Raw genomic sequence first — 19581 nt, forward strand, 5'->3', positions numbered from 1 at the left:
CAGCCCATGGGGTGGCGAGTCCGGCCCGGGAGCCAAGCCCCGGCTTCAGCCCCGCACAGATCTCCCCCCAAACCGCAAGCCGCCCTCGGGAGAAGGAGCGCGACGGTTCTGCGCACGCGCGGGCAGCGCCGGGGCGGGGCCTCGAGCGGGCGGAGCCAGCGGCGCCCCTGAGCGAGGGCCGCGAGAAGAGTGCGGCGCGTGAGCTCCGGTTGTGGGCGGGGCGGGGGCGGGGGCCTGGAGGGGCGGGGTCTTCCCGTCACGCGCAGCCCCGCCCCCTCGGCCGCCGTCTATCTGCGGGAGGCGGCAACCGCTCCTGTTCGGCCCTTCCCGGTTGGCCGGGCCGGCTTCCCCTCGTTTCTCTGGTGACCATGGGGGACCCCAGCAAGCAGGACATACTGACCATCTTCAAGCGCCTCCGCTCGGTGCCCACCAACAAGGTAACGGCCCCCGGGCGTGTTCAGGCTTGCTGGACATCCGTGCCGAACCCCGCGGGCGGCCCCCGCTGCGGCAGTGGCCGCGGCCGCGGGAGGAGGAGCCGGCCCGGCCTGTGACACGTCGCACTTGCGGCCGCCGCGCCTGGGCCTCGCCTGGGTCTGGGCCGCGCGCCGCCCCCAGCCTCAGCGAGGAGTGGGGAACGGGGCATACACGGGGGTCCCGGGCGACGCGGGCACCTGGGGGTCCTGGGAGCGGGAGGCGACAGCATCTGGGGGCCCCGGGGCCCGGGGCACACATTTTTGGTTCCTGACACCGGGCGGGCAAGCACACACGGGGCGGCTTTTGGGGAGTGGCACGGTGGACCCCGTGAGTTCCTGAGAGAGCTGGAGGCGGGCTCGGGGACCCCCCCCCCCAGAGGACTGGAGTGCATACCCAGGGGCTCCTGTGAGCGGAGCGACAGCGCAGGCCACCTGTGACCAGCTGGGAGGCACGCACCGGCCCTGAAACTCCAGCTGGCAGCTCTGGGCGTTTGGGAAAGCTCGACTCCGCATGCCGGAGCTGACCTCCGAAGTTCCTCTGGGGTGCCTGTTGGAGCCTGGTTGGTCCCCTACGCTTTTTGATGGCAGCCTCAGTTTCCCTGTCTGATGGAGCAACTAAGTCTCTGCAATGGCTTCCAGCTCTTTTCTCTTGCTGAGAAGGCCCCCTGCAGACCCTTTCTCTATCTTCCCTTTGGGTCTCTTGTGAAGATGGGGTCTTCCTTTTTTTTTTAAGATTTTATTTATTTATTTGACAGAGAGAGATCACAAGTAGGCAGAGAGGCAGGCAGAGAGAGGGAAGCAGGTTCCCTGCCGAGCAGAGAGCCCGATGCGGGACTCGATCCCAGGATCCTGAGATCATGACCTGAGCCGAAGGCAGCCGCTTAACCCACTGAGCCACCCAGGCGCCCCCCTTTTTTTTCCTTTGTCTCCAGAGGTGGTTTTCTCCTCTGTGACTTACACAACTTTTCTCCGCAACGAGCTGGAGATGTTGTGATGACACATCAGGCTAAAGTGACACCCTCCACCAAGGATCACAGGTCAGGCTGGAACCTGGAGAGTGCAAAGGGCTGTCAGTGTGTCAGTGTGGACTCTCCCTTCCCCTCCCATGACAGGAGCTCCTCTGGTCCCCACTGTCACCTCCAAAGTGAACAGCTGTTAATGATCATGGTCATGAGTCATGACATCACGGCATAGAAAGATCCTGAGTTCTATGAAATCTAGATGTCTTTAAGTCTTGGTAGAAAGGAGCCCATATTTTTACAGACTAAGAGAAGTGAGCAAGGAAAGAGTTTATTGGAGGTGATGTCTGATGAGTGTGAGAAAGTCAGGAGGAGACAGTCTTCAGGAACTCTCTAGTGCTAATTTCTTTGCTGTTTTCTTGATGTGCAAGTTTAGATTAACGGGTTTATAGGGAGTGGTTGCTGTATAGCTAGACAAGATTAGGATCTGCTGTTAGGAGTGTAGAGGTTCTATTTTTTGTCTGTTTTATCTCAGAACCAGTGAGTATTCTCTTTGAATTCATCAAAGGAATGGTGTCCTCTTTTAAATAAGAAGTCGTTGTCCTTATGACACTTTTCTAAGAGGCTCATGAGTGGTGAGTATGTTACCTTGGGCAGGTTACTTGTCTACTTTGTACCTTCTTTCCTCCCCTGGGAGGCTTGAGCAGGATCTAACTCAGAGTATTATTAGGAGGATTAAATTAGAAAATCCAAGAGAAGCACTTAGAACAGTACCCACACGTGTTCATCTTCAACGTCAGCCATTTTTTTGTTACGATCTTTATGACAAACAGCACCTTTCTGGAAAATTTTATATTCCGTAATAGGATTAACAAAAGCATGGGCCAAAGATATTTTCCAGTAATGCTCCACAGTTTTGTGCTACATTTCTTGATTAAGAATTTTCATCTGAGGGGCGTCTGGGTGGCTCAGTGGGTTAAAGCCTCTGCCTTCCGCTCAGGTCATGATCCCAGGGTCTGGGATCGAGCCCCGCATGGGGCTCTCTGCTCAGCGGGGATCCTGCTTCCTCCTCTCTCTCTACCTGCTTCTCTGCCTGCTTGTGATCTCTGTCTGTCAAATAAATAAATAAAATCTTTAAAAAAAAAAGAAAAAAAAAGAATTTTCATCTGACTGTAAGTAAGAAACCATTACCTAAGCAGAGATGAAAACTAGCTTTAAAATATGGAAGAGTTTGGGGAACTCTTGGGGAACAGGAAGCCTTTTCCAGAAGGGGCTACAAAAGACTGCCATAAGATAGGGAGGGAAGGAACTTCAAGAGAAACAACTGGGTTTACTTTTAGACTCTGTTATCTGGGTTCTTCATCTCATGAGTGAGGAGTGTTTACTCTGGACCAAGGTTTTAACCCAGAAGGGTAAATGTTCTAGTTTGAGAAATCCTTCCTGGTCTCTATGTGTTCCTTCGTTTTATTGCTTGATAGCTTGAGTTACTCTGTCAGCAAGCATCCGTTGGGCAGCTGTAGTCTGCTAGGCGCGGTGCAGAGGGAGACTGGCTCTGCTCCTGCCCTTGGGGAGCTGCAAGTGTAGGGTGTGGGAGATGGGGCCAGCCAAGCCTTGTGAGAGGCCATGTGGTGAGGGAGGAAGATTGAGCTCTGGGGCTCCCCGACTGGGGTCTCGTCCCCAACATACCACTCCTCAGCAGTGATGCTTAACTTCCCATGTCCTTTGTTTTCTCTAAAATGGGGTGGAGAACTGCACTACAGAATTTGCAGAGAATACAAAGTGTGCGAGCTGAAAATGCAGGGCCCTTGTTTAAAAAGCGTTGAGAGGAACGCCTGGGTGGCTCAGTGGGTTAAAGCCTCTGCCTTCTGCTCAGGTCATGATCCCAGGGTCCTGGGATCGAGCCCCACATCAGGCTCTCTGCTTGCCGGGGAGCCTGCTTCTTCCTCTCTCTGCCTGCCTCTCTGCCTACTTGTGATCTCTGTCTGTTAAATAAATAAAATCTTTAAAAAAATAATAATAATAAAAATAAAATGAAATAAAATAAAAAGCATTGAGAATGTCCAGATGAGACCGCGGAGCATTAAGCAAGTAGGGGCTTTTTTCTAAGTGTGGGGCCCTGGGCAGACACACAGGTCACATGCATGCCCAGAAGCTGGCCTCGATGGGGACAGGCATCATACCTCCTTAGAGGGTCGTTATGATGGTTCAGTGGGTCAGTAGCAATGCCTGACGGGGACACACTCAGCACTAGCTGCTGTCTCTCTCTCTCTGTACTCACACACGTCATTAGGCAGAGCAAATTGTTAAGCAGAGGCATTTCTTTTTCCTTACTTACTTGGTAGTAAGCGCACAACTGTTAGTTGAGTGAGTGGGGGGGCTGCGGGTGGCCTCTTGCCGAGGGACAGCACATGCGCAGCGTTGATGACACTGTCTGGTGTTCCATGGAAGGGGATTCCTCGCTCTACGTGCGTAGGGTGTCCTCATTTCTGTGTCCTCCTCTCCCACGGTGCAGTGAGCTCCAGAAAGGCCAGCACACGGCCTGGCAGGGGCAGAGACTCAGCAAGTATTTGTGGACTCCGTGAGGCCAGATAGTCCTGAGTAGCTCAGTGCCTGCCCTGGCGTCTGGCATACAGCAGGTGATCGATAAATACCGAAGGAAAGGGATTGGCACCTTCCATGGCTGTTGTCTCTGCAGCCTCACATGCTTAATGCGAGCCCGTCACGGTGAGGGGCTTTGGACAATCAGCTCATGTTTGCACTTTGGCGTCGCCCTCAAGGGGCCAGAAGCCAGATCTTTCTTGATGACTAGAGTTGGAACAAGTTTTTCATAGGTGGCTCTGTCTGTAAAGTGTATCTAAAATATGGGGCTCTTGGGGCATCTGGGTGGCTCCGTTGTTAAACATCTGCCTTTGGCTCGGGTCATGATCCCAGGGTCCTGGGATCGAGCCCTGCATTGGGCTTCCTGTTCTGTGGGGAGCCTGCTTCTCCCTCTCCCACTCCCCCTGCTGTGTTCCCTATCTCGCTGTATCTCTTTCTGTTTCAAATAAATAAAATAAAACAAATAAAATAAAATACGGGGCTCTTTTTCTGGAAAAAAAGGAAATATTCTCTTATTAGTGGAATTTTCTGACTTCAATTAAATCTAAGTGTTGATTTCCAGGACAAACTGTATATTTTAAAGTCATTTTATGCTCCTGTTGCAAGATGCTCTCCGAAGAAGAATGTTTGACTTCAGTCAGTGTTGAGGAAGGAAGCCGCTGGGTCCCATGACATTGCCGTCAAGCTGGCGGCCAGAGCTGTCCTCTCTGAGGCCTGCAGCTCCTGCTCCCAGGCTCGCTCCTGCGGCGCTCAGCTGGCCTCCGTGCCTCACTGGCTGTTGGACTCGTGGCCTCGGGTCCTCACCACTGGAGGCTGTCCACTGGGCAGCTCGCGAGTCCCGCAGACACGGGGCCAGCTTCCCCCAGAGCCAGAGGTCCCTGGGAGAGAGGGAGCAAGAGGCAGAGAGGACGCCAGAGCATCTTTCGTAACCTCAGAAATGACCTATTGGTATATGTTAAGAAAAAAAAGAAATGACCTATTGGCACATCTGTCTTATTATTGGTCACAGACCACCTGCACAAGTGACCTGCCGGCTCGTCTGGCTGGGGCCGAAGGCGCACGCATGACCGCTGCCACCATCCTGGAGGGCCACAAGGCCTTGAGCCTTCCCAGCAGGGGGACATCCTGGCTAGTGTGCGAGAGCCTGCTAGGAGCCCTGTTGGTGCTTAATTAATATAATACAATGATATACAATATGATAATAAAAGAAGTGAAAGTTAAGGTTGAGAAAAATGTAGTTGAGATTTTTTTTTTTTCAAGATTTTATTTATTTATTTCACAGAGAAATCACAAGTAGGCAGAGAGGCAGGCAGAGAGAGGGAGAAGCAGGCTCCCTGCCGAGCAGAGAGCCCGATGCGGGGCTCGATCCCAGGACCCCGAGATCATGACCTGAGCCGAAGGCAGAGGCTTAACCCATTGAGCCACCCAGGTGCCCCTGTAGTTGAGACTTTTTAAAAAGATTTTATATATTTGAGAGAAAGAGAGCATGAGCAGGGAAGCAGGTGAGTGGGAGAAGGAGAAGTAGCCCCCCACCCCACCCCACCCCACCCACCCCCGAGCGAGCAGGGACCTGGATGTAGGGCTCCATCCCAGGACACTGGGATCATGACCTGAGCAGAAGACAGACACTCAACCGACTGAGCCACCCAGTCGCCCCTAGGGGAGATGATTTTGTAATAACTGATTTAAAAGTGTAAGGGTCAAGTCACTTTCAAGCTAAACCCTCTATTGTATCCTGTGAGATCCCCCTTTTGGCTAGTAGGAATTAATAACTGAATTTTGAAATTTTCTTTCAGGTGTGTTTTGACTGTGGTGCCAAGAACCCCAGCTGGGCAAGCGTGACCTACGGGGTGTTTCTCTGCATCGACTGCTCGGGGTCGCACCGGTCCCTCGGCGTTCACCTGAGTTTTATTCGGTAAGTGTGTCTTCTCTCGGGGGTGGGAGGGACCCTGTGGTTTCACAGGTTCTCTTCCCCCTTTTTCCTTCATGTTTGCTTTGACATCAAGTAGAACGAGAGGCTGCTATGAGTTATAGAGAGTTAGATCTTCATAATCAGACGAACAGGGAAAATGAATTATTTTCCATTCAGTGACTGTTCTGTGGAGCTGTCAGGGACCTCAGGCCGCGGTGCTGACGACAGAGTCACGATGGAGGATTCGAGATGGTCATCTTCTCCCTTTATCACCTTCTGATAGCCAGCAGCTCAGAGAGTCTCACTGACAAGCTTGTGATAGAAGGGGACCGGGGGCCGCGGGTCCCCCCATGCCCCATCAGGAGCGGAGCTGATGTTAGGGGTGAGATGCCCTCCTTACAGCCTGGGCGTATGTCCAGTGCAGTCCTGCAGCCTGGCTCCCGGGGCCCCTGGCCTCACAAGGCCTCGGTGAGTGATTTTTATATGAATCTTAGTGGCCATTTCAGAGGCTTATAAAGAGAAAGTCCTTCTTTTTCTGTCTGTGGAGCTGGGCTGCGGTGGCTGCTTCTGGTGAGACTGTATCTTCTACCCGGTCTGGTAGCAGCCTCCATGGGGCTTTGGTGCGTGTCCCCTTGGACATAGCCCCACAGGGGGCCGAGGTGCCCTTGTGTAAAGTAAAATAAATCGAAATAATAAAAGGATCCCTAGGATCCCTTGGAAACCCAGCAAGGCCTGCGCTTTAGCGCCCGTGGGCCTTGGCCAGGCCACATGCCGCAGGGCACCCCCGAGCAGCCCTGGCCCAGCTGACCCCCTGCAACCAGTTCGCCTGTTCCTCTGCCACTTCTTTTTCCAGGGAGTGAACCAGTGAGGCAGGCAGGCTCTTTGGAGTTGTGTCATGACTTAAGGAATAGTCACAAATGTGATTACTATGAAGAGCACTAGCGCCAGAGCCACCCAGGTGGCTCACTTGGTGGCTCTGTCAGTAAAGTGTCTGCCTTCGGCTCAGGTCATGATCCCAGGTCCTGGGATCGAGCCCCACATTGGGCTCCCTGCTCATCAGGAGACCTGCCTCCCACTCTCCCACTCTCCGTGCTTGAGTCTTGCTGTCTCTCTCTCCCTCTGTCAAATAAATAAAATCTTTAAAGAAATAAATAAAATCTTTTTAAAAAAGAACTTGAGTTCCTATAAGATAAAACCAATTATAATTTGTGATGAGATATTTTATATGATGGCATAAAAGCTGTGTAGTAAAAATAATAGCTTAATTTTCTTTTTTAATATATTAACTTTTAAAAAAACCCTTTCCTGTTGTACTTTCCTGAGTTCTTTTTTCAGAAATCAGTCCACAGAGGCATGATGGACTAAATATTTATAGCTTTATGGCTATATAACTCCATAAGTAATTAATTAGAAGAGAGAGGTCTTTTGTGTGTTCTTCCTGGTTTCAGAGTATCTATCAATGTCTTGTCTTTTCTTTTTTCTTGGAGATGCTGGTCCCAGAATATTTTAAATACACTACTCTATTCTTGTCTCTCTCTTTTTTTAATGTTGAGGTATTTACTTGCCAAGGCAAGTTTCTTTTTCTTTTCTTTTCTCTTTTTTTAAGATTTTATTTATTTATTTGTCAGACGGAGGTCAGAAGTAGGCAGAGAAGCAGGCAGAGAGAGAGGAGGGAGCAGGCTCCCTCCCGAGCAGAGCCTGATGCGGTGCCCGAGGACCACAACCCAAGCCAAAGGCAGAGGCCTTAACCCACTGAGCCACCCAGACACCCGCAAGTTTCTTTTTAATATCCTAACCCCTACCCCTGTCCAGCCCCGGGTTGGTTGAATGCTAGACAACCCCTGTCCAGCCCCGGGTTGGTTGAACGCTAGACAAGACATAATCATATATAGTGGGCGGGGCTTCCTTTGTTCTTCCTTCTTCCCCTCTGTCCAGTCCCGCCCATTGTCATGTGGCCCTCCTTTTGCCTCACCACCAAAGCACACCTCCAGTTCAAACCATTCCAGGAAATCTGACGTGTTCCCGGGTGAGGGAAGGACTGACCCGGTGAGTAAAGGACCAGCCGGAAGCCTAATGGGCCGGGATAGCAGGCTTGGACTCCCGCAGGCTTAATGACTAACCTTTAAAAAGTCAGATAAATATAACTATGAATCACAATGTTTATAAATGACTCAGAAACGGTTGTTAAAAAGTCCTGTAGAGCTGGAGGGCAGCAGTCTAGGAGCTGGGCAAGAGCAAGTCAAGGATGATAAGGCTCGTGTTTTTGTTTTGAGAAGGTAGAGTTTGCTCTTCGGACGTTTTTTATTGGTTAAGACAGTTACAAACGCTAGCTCCGTGGGAAAAAAAAATCCAAGCAGCCCCAAAGTTTATAAAGTGAGAAGTGAAAAGTCCTTCCTCTGAATTCCTTTCTGTTCTCCCCACCTGCCAGACACACACACAGACACCCCCACGCACCCCTGTGCTCCCTGGCCTGCCCTCCAGGCGTTAACAGATTAACAGTTTGGCTTGGGTGGAATGTTTATTTAAATGGAGATTTTTTTTTTTTAAGTATAATTTCAAGTCAGTAATTTTACAAAGGGAAAAATTTATGAACTGTTGCTTTTGCCAACCAGCAAGGGAAAGTGGGTTAGACATCCACGGAAATGACCAGCTGCCACTTGGAGCAGGGCGAGGTAATGGGACTGGCCGCAGCCCACCGCCTCCTGCGGCTCGACCAGCTCTGTGCCTGGGCCTCCAGGGCAGCTGTGCTCCTCTCCCTCCGGCTCTGTCTCTTCTCAAGTTCACTGTTAAGTCCTTCTTGGGCTTGTAGAAGGTAAATGGAATCCAGTCCTCCCTGCGTAGGCTGGGGGTAAAGGGGGGAGCAGGCCTTTGCGGTTAGTGTGGGACAGGCTGTTGTTGAATACGGAACAGCCTTGCTTTTTGTTCACACCTATCTATGGATTCTGTACAAAGACCTTCTGACATTGTTGTCCTATCGTATCTTGTTTACAGTGATGAGTTGGTGAAATTTATTATTGAGAAATACAGCTATGGCCTTTCCCTTGCCCTGCTCTGGTCTCAGGTTGCAGATCGGTAGGGCATAACGTGTAGTCGGGGAGAAGACACTCGGAGATTTCCCTTTAAGAACACTGAATCCTGAGTTTTCTCCCCTCCCTGATGGTGGTGACGATGGACAGGTCCCTTTCACCCTGGGTAGGTCGCTTTCACCCGGTGAGAAGGCTGTGAGCATCCCCAGACACTCCCGTTACAGGTCACACTGGACAAGTGGAGAGCTGATCGGAAAAATCCGGAACATCTGTTTTGAGCAGAGACACATTACTGATTTTTAGATCAGAAGCCACTGAGGATGCGAGGCTGAGTCAGTGGTTCCGCCGGCCCCGGGAAGCTTGTGTCCCTGCGCCCTAGGATTAAAGCTGGAGTCCGCGCTGTACAGGGTGCTGCTGGCGGCGCCGGGCCTGTCTGTGGTCAGGCGTGGAGGGGAGCCGGCGGCCGGCCCACCGGAGACCTGGCTGCTAGGAAGGGCGAGAGGGGCCGGGAGCTGCGGGCACAGCTGTCGTGTGCCACGTGGGCCCAGCGTCCCGTGTCACTGTTCCCACAAACTTAGAAGTCTTCAGGATCCTCAAAATCACGGAACTCTTTCTTTCCAAGGTTTAGTGGCTGGATGCCAGGGCGGAAATGTGTTCACATTTGCGAATATTCTTTCCATGTAGATCTACGGAGCTGGACTCCAACTGGTCTTGGTTTCAGCTGCGATGCATGCAGGTTGGAGGAAATGCTAACGCGGTAAGTTCACGGCGGATGCGCTGCTTCCCTTCGTGTATAAATACGTGTGAGGCTAGAAAGGAAGCTTGGTGTTTGCAGGTACGAGCTTGGGGACCCTACTGGCTAGCAAAGGCTAGGGGGACTTGGCAGTGAGTGGCCCTGGCGACTTGTTTTTCCCCACATCTGTGAAACACCCAGTCCACACAAAGCCCCGGACGAGGCGCGGGGATATAGTGACAAGCAAGACAAACGCGATCCCCATTTTTAATTTAGTAATTTCTGGGTGAAATTAAAAAAAAAATTTTAAGTGTCCGATTAACTTACAATTTTACAAAAGCAGATTTCCTTAACCCCCCTTACAAACCTAAATACGGATCCTCAAATCTGTAAAACTTAATTTACAAATTCAGTTTATCTGATGAATCGAGTTGTGTTGCTCATACAGGTTTTTAGCACACCTGCCTGAATCCCGACACGAATTCTGTAATTCATGTCCATGTTTGGACCCTTATGAGCTTGTTGAATAGTTTCCTCTAGTTGTTTCAACTTTTGTTTTACTGCCTTGTTCATGCTGCGGTCTCTGTTTGTGAAGAGAGAGTTCTGCACAAGGTGAAGGTCAGCGTAGCTCCTAACTGATTCTACTTAGTGGAATTCCAATGGAAATGAATTTCTCATGACCTAAAAGCAGCCCAGAGTGGAGAGAGTCCCCCAGCGCCACAAAATAACCCGAACGATTGCAGTCCTTAAACAGAGGCACAAAGGGCCAGTGAGTCTCATGTCTGGTTTTACTGAGATATTAACATTGCACGTGTGGAAGGCATTCCCTTTACAAGAAAAATTTTATATTCAATTGTGCGGTTTACATTATTTTTGTAAATTATGTAACTCAATTACTTTTGTTTTCACCAGTATTTTCCCAAAAAATCCCTCACGACAGGAAGTACTGTTTTCAGTCATGTGTTAGATTTAATGCAGTCTTGCTGTTAATCCGTGTCTTTTCCTCCATAGTCTTCCTTTTTCCATCAGCACGGCTGTGCCACCAGTGACACCAATGCCAAGTACAACAGTCGCGCTGCCCAGCTCTATCGGGAGAGAATCAAGTCACTAGCGTCCCAGGCGACACGGAAGCACGGCACTGACGTAAGTCACGGGCAGGTTGGATCATCTTCTTCAGATCAGATGACATTTATTTCAGTAGAAAAAGTGATTTTAACCATCCCAGACAGTAAGACCTTCTAATAGGATTCGCTTGCAAGGACATGACCTGTAGCTGATTCTCATTGTTTGTGGAAGTTGTGCACTACGAGGTTGCTGTGAGTCCTGAATTAGGAAATGCTGGAGCATCACTCCTAGGGGAGCTAGAGAGCAAGGTCCCAAGGGCTTCTGGTCAGGTCGTTTCCATCAACGGATGAATACGTGGCCTTATTTTATGTGTGCTTCTGGTTAAGGACACCTTATTGGGTATATTATTTAGCTAAGTACATAAACTTAATAGTATATTGATATAATAATATTTAGACAAGAGATACAATTTAATATATTACTAATATATAATTATTGGCTCATTGACATTGAACTTGCTGCCCACAGACTATATAGGACTCGGGCCTAAATGAAGCTTGCCTAACACTGTATTTTCTCTGTAAGGCACATCATGGGCTCCCTGTGTCTAGGAGGCCTACGTGGGATTTAGCACTAGGCTTAGGAGCCATCCTAGACAGTGAAATCACCAACAAAAATGTGCAAAATGTGGCATTAAATAGACCTCAGAAAGGACCCTTATTTGCAGTCGGAGAGCTAAAGCAGGAAGACAGAGCGCCACCTTGTTCCGTCTCAGCCGGGGACGGGCACCTGGCGCGGCTCAGATTCTTCGCTGGTCTGCACGCGTCTGTGAAAGGACCACAGAGGTGTCTCAAGCATCGATTTGGGGGTTACAAGGAAATTGTGGCAAGAAGGTGAATTTGCAAATATGGAAGCCACTGTTGATGAGGATTGACCACACTTTGGAACCCACACTTGGAAATTAAGCGCTCGATCTGTCCTACTCAGAAACAGCTTGTGAATCTGGTACTTGACATCCTCAAGGACTGGATGTAGGAATTACTAGATTGCTACATCACTAAAATGTGCTCAGGGGCCCTGGAAGGACTATTACTGACTGTGTAGGAGTGGAAAGTACCGATCTTTAGCAAACAGATCTCTAGAAAGGGAGTGAGATTATTAGGTAAAACCTTTTAAAGCCAGGGAAAGGGCTAAGCGGTGCTCTATGTTCTAGCTGTGGCTGGATAGCTGCGTGGTCCCGCCTTCGACCCCTCCACCGAAAGAGGAAGATTTTTTTGCCTCTCATGTTTCTCCTGAGGTATGTAGTATCTTTTATAGAATTTTAAAGTATGCTTACTCTCACATTTAGAAAGGGTGTATATTTAAATGTCTCACTTAGGACACAGGCTAAGCTGCTGTATAACAACCCTGAAATATTTCTATCTTAAACAAGATAGAAATTAATTTCCATCTGTGGTTCTGAAGTCAGCTGTGCAGGGCTGAGCGAGGGCGGGATCTGTTTGGCTCTTCTCCACTGTTGGCTTCCATCGCAGGGTCCAAAGCGTCTGTTGCAGCTCAGGACCTTTCGCAGCAGTGGGAGTGGGGCAAGCATCTAAGAAAGCTAGTGCCCCATCCTTCTACTAAAAGAATGTAGACGTGGCACACGTCTCTTCCGCTCACATCCTCATAGCCAGAACTTGGTTGTACATCGATACCTAGCGGCCAAGGAGGCTGAGAAATCATTTCCAGGAGTCTGCCACAGTTCAGCTGAGAACTATGGACAAAGAATGAAGACTTTTTTTTTTTCAAGATTTTTTATTTATTTATTTGAGACAGAAAGAGAGCATGAGGGGTGGGGAGGGGCAGAGAGAGAGAGGAGAAGCAGAGCCCCTGCTGAGCTAGGAGCCCAACATGGGGCTCAATCCCAGGACCCCAAGATTGTGACCCAAGCTGAAGGCAGACATCCTATCAACTGAGCCACACCCCCCCAGGTACCCAAGACTTTTTTTTTTTTTTAAGATTTAATTAAGAGCATGTGAGTGGGTAGGGGAGGGGCAGAGGAGAGAGAATCTCAAGCAGACTCCGTGCTGAGCGTTGAGCATGATGGGGGCTCAGTTTCATAGCCCTAAGACCCATGACCTGAGCCAAAATCAAGAATCGGATGCTGAGGGGCCCCTGGGTGGCTCAGTGGGTTAAAGCCTCTGCTTTCGGCTCAGGTCATGATCCCAGGGACCTGGAATCGAGCCCCGCATCGGGCTCTCTGCTCGGCAGGGAGCCTGCTTCCTCCTCTCTCTCTGCCTGTCTCTCTGCCTACTTGTGATCTCTGTCTGTCAAATAAATAAGTAAAATCTTAAAAAAAAAAAAAAAGAATCGGATGCTGAACTGACTGAGCCACCCAGTCACCCCTAAATCCACATTTTAATAGGGACTTGAATCTCACTGTCCCAGTTTAGCTGTGTACAGAGTGTATCTCAAAGCTGTTGTACGAATGAAGTCAGGGGCGTCCGAGAGGCTCTGTCAATTAAGTATCCAAGTCTGGATCTCATCTCAGGTCTTGGTCTCAGGGTTGTGAGTTCAAGCCCCGCATCGGGCTCCCTATTTAAACAAAAGAATGAAGTCAGGGCTGGTGTGAGAAATTGGGAGCTGGCCCGAGTAAGCCTCCAGTAAATGCGGCCAGAACCATTGTCTTCGGTGTTGTGGCCTGTTGGGAGCAATGATAATCACCCCCAGATCACAAAGACAGGAACAGAAGGCCTCCACAGCCTAGAATATTTCCTGAGTGGCCCTCTCGGGAAATGTGTGCGGACCCCTGGCTTAGAGCCCCAGATGTCTGTCACTGCCCTGCCTCCTCCCAGGCCCACCGGGGAGGGGCACAATCACTTAACTGCTGTGCAGCCCATTCTTGAACCAGTTTTCAAGTACAGACGTGAAATTGCTGTCGCTTGATTTTGTTTTTGTTTTTTGTTTTTTGTTCTTATAATGTGTGCGTACAGGTTCATTGACAGAGTCGGTAGTTACTAGAAGTAGTTATCAACAGGAAACCAAAGAAACGGTGAGGTAATCTGTCACATTCTGCAGTGCCTGTTTAAGACGGGACAGGGAGAGAGTGTTCACTGGTAGTAGCTGGGAAGTGTTGTCATGCAAATGACAGGCTAAAAGGAGGAGAGAGGGGAACAGTCTGATGTGGACGAGCATTGGAATTCGTATTAGCGTGAACTCAACGTTTGTTCTAGTGTGGCTCTCTGCGCACACTCACACATGCAGACCCGCAGTGGAGCACTGATGACAAATGTGTGTGTCCCTGGGTGAGCGCACACGGATGTAGTACTGGGCTCTTGTCCACCGGGAGGCCCAGAGACGGGACACACCCACACCCCCTCTCGATTTCTAAACACCGCGAGGAACCGGGGCTACTGGTGGAGCAAAGGCAGATTCTAGGAGGGGGGCTGCTGGGGCAGCTGAGCCTAGAGCATCTTGGTGTGCCCGAGAGTAAGAAGTGCTGGGCGGAGGGGCTGACAGACAGAGGAGGGCACGTCTGAAGGACTCAGGAACCAGCCGGAAAGCGTTCCCAGTGGTCAAAGCTGAACAGTTTCAACAACAAAATAGATAATGACCATTTGGATTATAATCCAAAGAATAAAATAAATATCCACGCATCTACACTAATATAAATAGATGATTGAATAAATAAATGAAGAGAAGGGACCATCTTTTCTAGAGAAGAATCAATCATGTGTGCATAGACACTCTGCCTTTGAGGAGGCCCCCTCGCCTTGAGTGCAGGCTACCCATGGTGACTCACTTCCCAATTCTAGGGGTTGGGAAGGGGACAGTGGTAACTTCACCAGGGAAAAGCCCGGCAGGCACCACCTGTTTATCCATGATTTGGTGACCATAATTGAAGTATCATTAACACACAGTGTTACATTAGTTTCACATATACGATGTAAAGATTCAGCAGCTCTGTACATTAATTACCCAGTGCTCATCAAGATGAGTGTGCTCTCGGGGCACCTGCGTGGCTCAGTTGGTTAAGTGCCTGACTCTTGGTTTCAAGTAGGTCATGATCTCATGGGTCATGGGATCGAGCCCTGCATCAGGCTTCTTGCTTGGTGGGGAGACTGCTTGAGGTTCTGTCTCTCTCTTTCCCTCTGCCCCTCCCTCTGTGTGTGCACACTCTCTCTATATATAGATAATAAATACATAAATCTTTTTTAAAAGAATACATTTTAATTTTTTTAATTTTTAAATTTTTAATTTTTTTAATATTATCTTTCCTTCCCACTAATCTGGGTACTTAGAAGGTGACTATTAGATTATTAGCTTTTCCCCCCACTTTGACTGTTTCGTGGACTTGTCTTACTTTGCTTACTGTTGACTTTTCTCACCTCGCTGCAGGCAGCAAGTGGCACAGGGTGGGCCTCGGCACAGCCAGAAGCACCTTTGCCACCTCGGGATGTGGAAATCACTCCAGCTCATAACGAAGGTAGTCTTAAGGACTGTCCTGTAATGCTCTCCTTTGGTTTGATGGCTGCTATGGAACTATTAGAAAATAAGACCCTCGGGGTGCCTGGGTGGTGCAGTCACTTGAGCGTCCACCTCTTGGTTTCGGCTCACTTCATGATCTCAGGGACGTGAGATCGAGCCCCGTATCGGGCTCCACAGTCAGTGCAGAATCAGCTTGAGATTCTCTCTCCCTCTCCCTCTGCCGAACTTCCCACTCATGTCCTTTCTCTCTCTAAAATAAATAAATCAATCTAAGAAAGAAAGGAAATAATATCCTTGTATTTCATGAGGAAACTTGCCCCGGTAGATCATCTAGTGGGAAAACAAAATTACTGAACAGGGAATCTGATCTCACTTCTATAAAAAAACTGAAAAAAACATACACACACAGAAAACATTCTGGAGGGGCACCTGGGTGGCTCAGTGGGTTAAGCCGCTGCTTTCGGCTCAGGTCATGATCTCAGGGTCCTAGGATCGAGTCCCGCATGGGGGGGCTCAGCAGGGAGCCTGCTTCCTCCTCTCTCTCTGCCTGCCTCTCTGCCTGCTTGTGATCTCTCTCTGTCAAATAAATAAATAAAATCTTTAAAAAAAAAAAAAAAGAAAAAGAAAACATTCTGGAAGGTACATACCAAATTGTAAACTGGAGAATGAAATTACTGAATGAATCACTTTTACCTTCAACTTGATACAGCTGTGAAGTGAGTGAGCTTTTGTGACAAGTGTATGTTACTTCCATACTCAGAAAACAAGATTTCAATTTTTTTTTTAAAGATTTTATTTATTTATTTGACAGACAGAGATCACAAGTAGGCAGAGAGCCAGGCAGAGAGAGAGAGAGAGAGAGAGAGAGGGAAGCAGGCTTCCTGCGGAGCAGGGAGCCCAATGCAGGGCTCGATCCCAGGACCCTGAGATCATGACCCGAGCCGAAGGCAGCAGCCCAAACCACTGAGCCACCCAGGCGCCCCCAAGATTTCAATTTTAAAAACGATCCTGTAAATAGTTGGTATCTAATGACTTGCATTTTGTGGTTTTATTATGGGATTTTTATAATAAACATTTATTTGTTTATTTATTTAAAGATTTCATTTATTTATGTGTGAGAGAGAGACCAAGAGAGCATGAGCAGGAGGGGGAGAGGGAGAGGGAGAGAGAGAATCTCAAGCAGAGCCAGATAAAGGGCTCGATCCCAGGACCCCAAGATCATGACCTGAGCCGAAGCAAGCATTAAACGCTCAACTGACTGAGCCCCCCACCGCCAGGTGCTCCGGGATTATATATATAAATGAGATACTTATATCAGTTGCTTGCATTTTAGAAAATCACTTAGGTGATAAGAGTAACAAGGATCAAGACATCAATTTTTTCTGTCTGACACTTTCATCAGCCAGAAAGTTCATGTGAATTAACAGCTCCGTTTCACAACTGTGCAGGAAACCCCTGGGTTCTGGCGCCAGGAGTGTGGGCTGGTATACTGAGTCTGGAACTACTTTTGGGGACCTCGTGTAACAGGAAGGACCAAATACTCAACCAGCTCTAGGACCAAGATTCTAATTTGAGAAACTTTCTGGCAAGGGTCTTTTTGGAGGGTTGGAGGGTTGGCGAGTACCTAGTATTTATCAAGAAGAGAGTTCTAGAAAAGTGGTCATTCAGGTCTCTGGGAGAGTGGGATTGGGAGCATGCTGGAAGGAAAAGTCACTTCGTTGGTATTGAATTCTAGGTATAAGGGTAGGAGCGTCTGAGATGCCATCAAACAGCAGATTTTAGGATGACTGTTTTTAATGTTACTGGTCTTAGGAGTCAGCCTATCAGCAAACCAGGAGGGGAACATGTTGCCTCCTGGGGAACAGTGAATGGAGCCGGGACAAGTGTTTAGCATTTTGGAAAAAACAATATAGCAGAATTCCTTCTTTACTCTTTACATCATCCTAAATTCAGTCGGATCAAAGATTTAAACATAAACATGAAAATACGAGGTACTAAAAGAAACATGGGGGAAGCTTTTCTTGTCACCCTGGAATGGGGAAGTCCTTCTACACATATGCAAGCCTCTCGAGAAGAGATTAGCAAATCTGTTACAAATACAACATTTCTGTTCTGAAGAAATGCTTGAAAGACAAGTGATAAATATTTGCAATCCGTACACAGAAGCTTGTTTCCTAAATATGCAAAACACTCTGACATGGCTGGATTTGTAGGATTTGCAATTTGTGGCTTTTTTGCACGTTTCATTTTTTGTGCATATGACCCTAGATGCTTGCTAAGAACTCATCTCCGAGTGGCGTTTCGCTTTTCAGATTCTTAGACCTGCACCCTGCTGCGGCCGCACTGCCCTTTGGTCCTTTACTGTTTGCTTATGTTGTCCCTGCGGTGGGAATGTCTCCCCGGTTGCCATGACGCTGCCTCCTTCCTGGAGTCGCTGCTCAAGGGCCCCCCTCAGCGAGGCCCTGTCCACCCCACGGGCACTCGGGTCACTACCACGTTTATGTGTCCAGACTTCCTCATAGCGCAGCACACCCTGACTCAGAGTGGCCGTGCGCTGCGCCGTGAGCTGCTCCAGGAGAGGCGGCTTCTGCAGATGAGGAATCTGCCTGAGCCGCGCATCGGTTGTGCATCGGTTTGTCATTTTCCGTAAGGACAGAGGACAAAAAGTAATCCTGACACTCCCCCGACTACCACAGAGAAAAGGCGGGCTTTGTGCCTGCCAGACAGTACAGGTGACAATCTGAATATTGTTCTTCTTACAGCTAATTAGCATAAAAGGCCGTCTGAGGCTGAAGCCCACATGCCACGGAGGCCCCTGTGCCCTCTGGAGTCCAGGTGTCCCGTCTGTTTTCCGGTAACCAAATGCAGAACAAGATTTTGTTCTTTTTTCCCCCAAGGTTTATTTATTTATTAGAGAGAGAGACAGAGAGAGCACAAGCAGGGGGAGCAGCAGAGGGAAAGGGAGAAGCAGACTTCCTGCTGAGCAGGGAGCCTGACGTGGGACTCGATCCCAGGACCTGGAGATCATGACCTGAGCTGAAAGCAGAGGCTTAACCGACTGAGTCCTCCAGGTGCCCCAAGATTTTGTTTTTGTACATATTTTATCTTTTTTAAGATTTATTTATTTGAGCGCGTGTGTGCTTGCACGCGAGTGCGGGGAGGGGCCGAGGGAGACAGGGAACCCTCAAGCAGACTCCTCGCCAAGTGCAGAGCCCGATGCTACTCGGGGCTCCACCTCACAGCCCTGAGATCACGATCTGAGCCGAAGCCAGGGATTGGACGCGCAGCCAGCCGAGTACCCAGGCTCCTGTGTTCTTGCAAATACATTCATGGGGCATCTGGGTGGCTGAGTCGTTAAGTGCCTTCGGCTCAGGTCATGATCCCAGGGTCCTGGGACCATTCCTGCATCGGGGTCTCTGCTCAGCAGGAAGCCTGCTTCTTCCTCTCCGACCTCCCCTTGCTTGTGTTCCCTCTGTCACTGTGTCTCTGTCAAATAAATAAATAAAATCTTTTTTTAAAAAATCAACATTCTTAGCTGAAGAGTTCCTCCTGAAGGTTTTATTCTTTAGAATTCCATGCCCCCTCACCCCTGCAACGGCACTTCCTCCTCTCTCCCCCAACCAGGGTCTCTCACCAGCAGCTCTCAGCTCCCCCGGCTGAGCCCAGAGTTTCTTGTGTCCCCGTGGGGTGACAGGGTGCAGTCTGGAGTCAACTTAAGGGCTGCATAATAAAAAGGGAGATCAAAAGAATTTTGGCCATTGGAATGTGGGTCCTGACATCCTTTGCTTAAGTGTCTTTCTTCCCTGGCCTTTTTCCAGTGCCCGGCAGCTCCCGGCCCGTGGTAGGGAATCAAGAAATGTGGAGTCAGTTCTTTTCCCACAAAATGCTATTGTTCTCACTCGTCCTGCTTTGCCTACTTAAATGCCTTAACTAAAGCTTACCTTTTAAATATTTATAGGGGCTCCTGGGTGGCTCACTTGGTTAAGTGGCCAACCCTTGATTTTGGCTCAGGGTCTCCTTTGACTGGTTTCTTGAGCTTAGTGTCCTGTTTTCAAGGTCTGTCCGTGTCATAGCCAGTGTTGTCATCTCATTCTGTTTTCTGACCAAGCAATCACCCATTGCCTGGAGAGACTACGTTTTGTTTATTCATTTTTTGTTATAGATTTTATTTATTTACTTGACAGAGAGAGAGAGAGAGCGCACAAGTAGGGGAAGTGACAGGCAGAGGGTGAGGGAGAAGCAGGCTTCCTGCTGAGCAAGGACCACCCCCCCCATGCAGGCAGTCGATCCCAGGACCCTGGGATCACACCTGAGCCGAAGGCAGACGCCACCCAGGTGCCCCTTGTTT

At 49.1% G+C, this 19581-nt stretch overlaps 1 protein-coding gene across 2 annotated transcripts in view; it reads left to right on the forward strand.

Annotated features, from left to right (window-relative positions):
- The first annotated feature begins 247 nt into the window (after positions 1-247).
- Positions 248-19581, forward strand: part of ARFGAP3 (ADP ribosylation factor GTPase activating protein 3) — a 46396-nt gene continuing 27062 nt past the window's right edge. The window contains exons 1-6 of one of the 2 annotated variants that reach the window (XR_006607788.1): positions 248-437; positions 5827-5945; positions 9653-9725; positions 10713-10844; positions 11980-12063; positions 15144-15231. Coding sequence is in view for 1 of the 2 variants with exons in the window: in XM_004771188.3 (XP_004771245.1) it covers positions 369-437; positions 5827-5945; positions 9653-9725; positions 10713-10844; positions 11980-12063; positions 15144-15231 (565 nt within the window). In the remaining variant the exon portion in view is untranslated. The remainder of the gene's footprint in view (positions 438-5826; positions 5946-9652; positions 9726-10712; positions 10845-11979; positions 12064-15143; positions 15232-19581) is intronic. The other variant, XM_004771188.3, reaches the window with a different exon arrangement.

This window comes from Mustela putorius, unplaced genomic scaffold (genome assembly GCF_011764305.1).
Source record: "Mustela putorius furo isolate JIRA1106 unplaced genomic scaffold, ASM1176430v1.1 tig00000738_pilon_pilon_pilon, whole genome shotgun sequence".
NCBI lineage: Eukaryota > Metazoa > Chordata > Mammalia > Carnivora > Mustelidae > Mustela > Mustela putorius.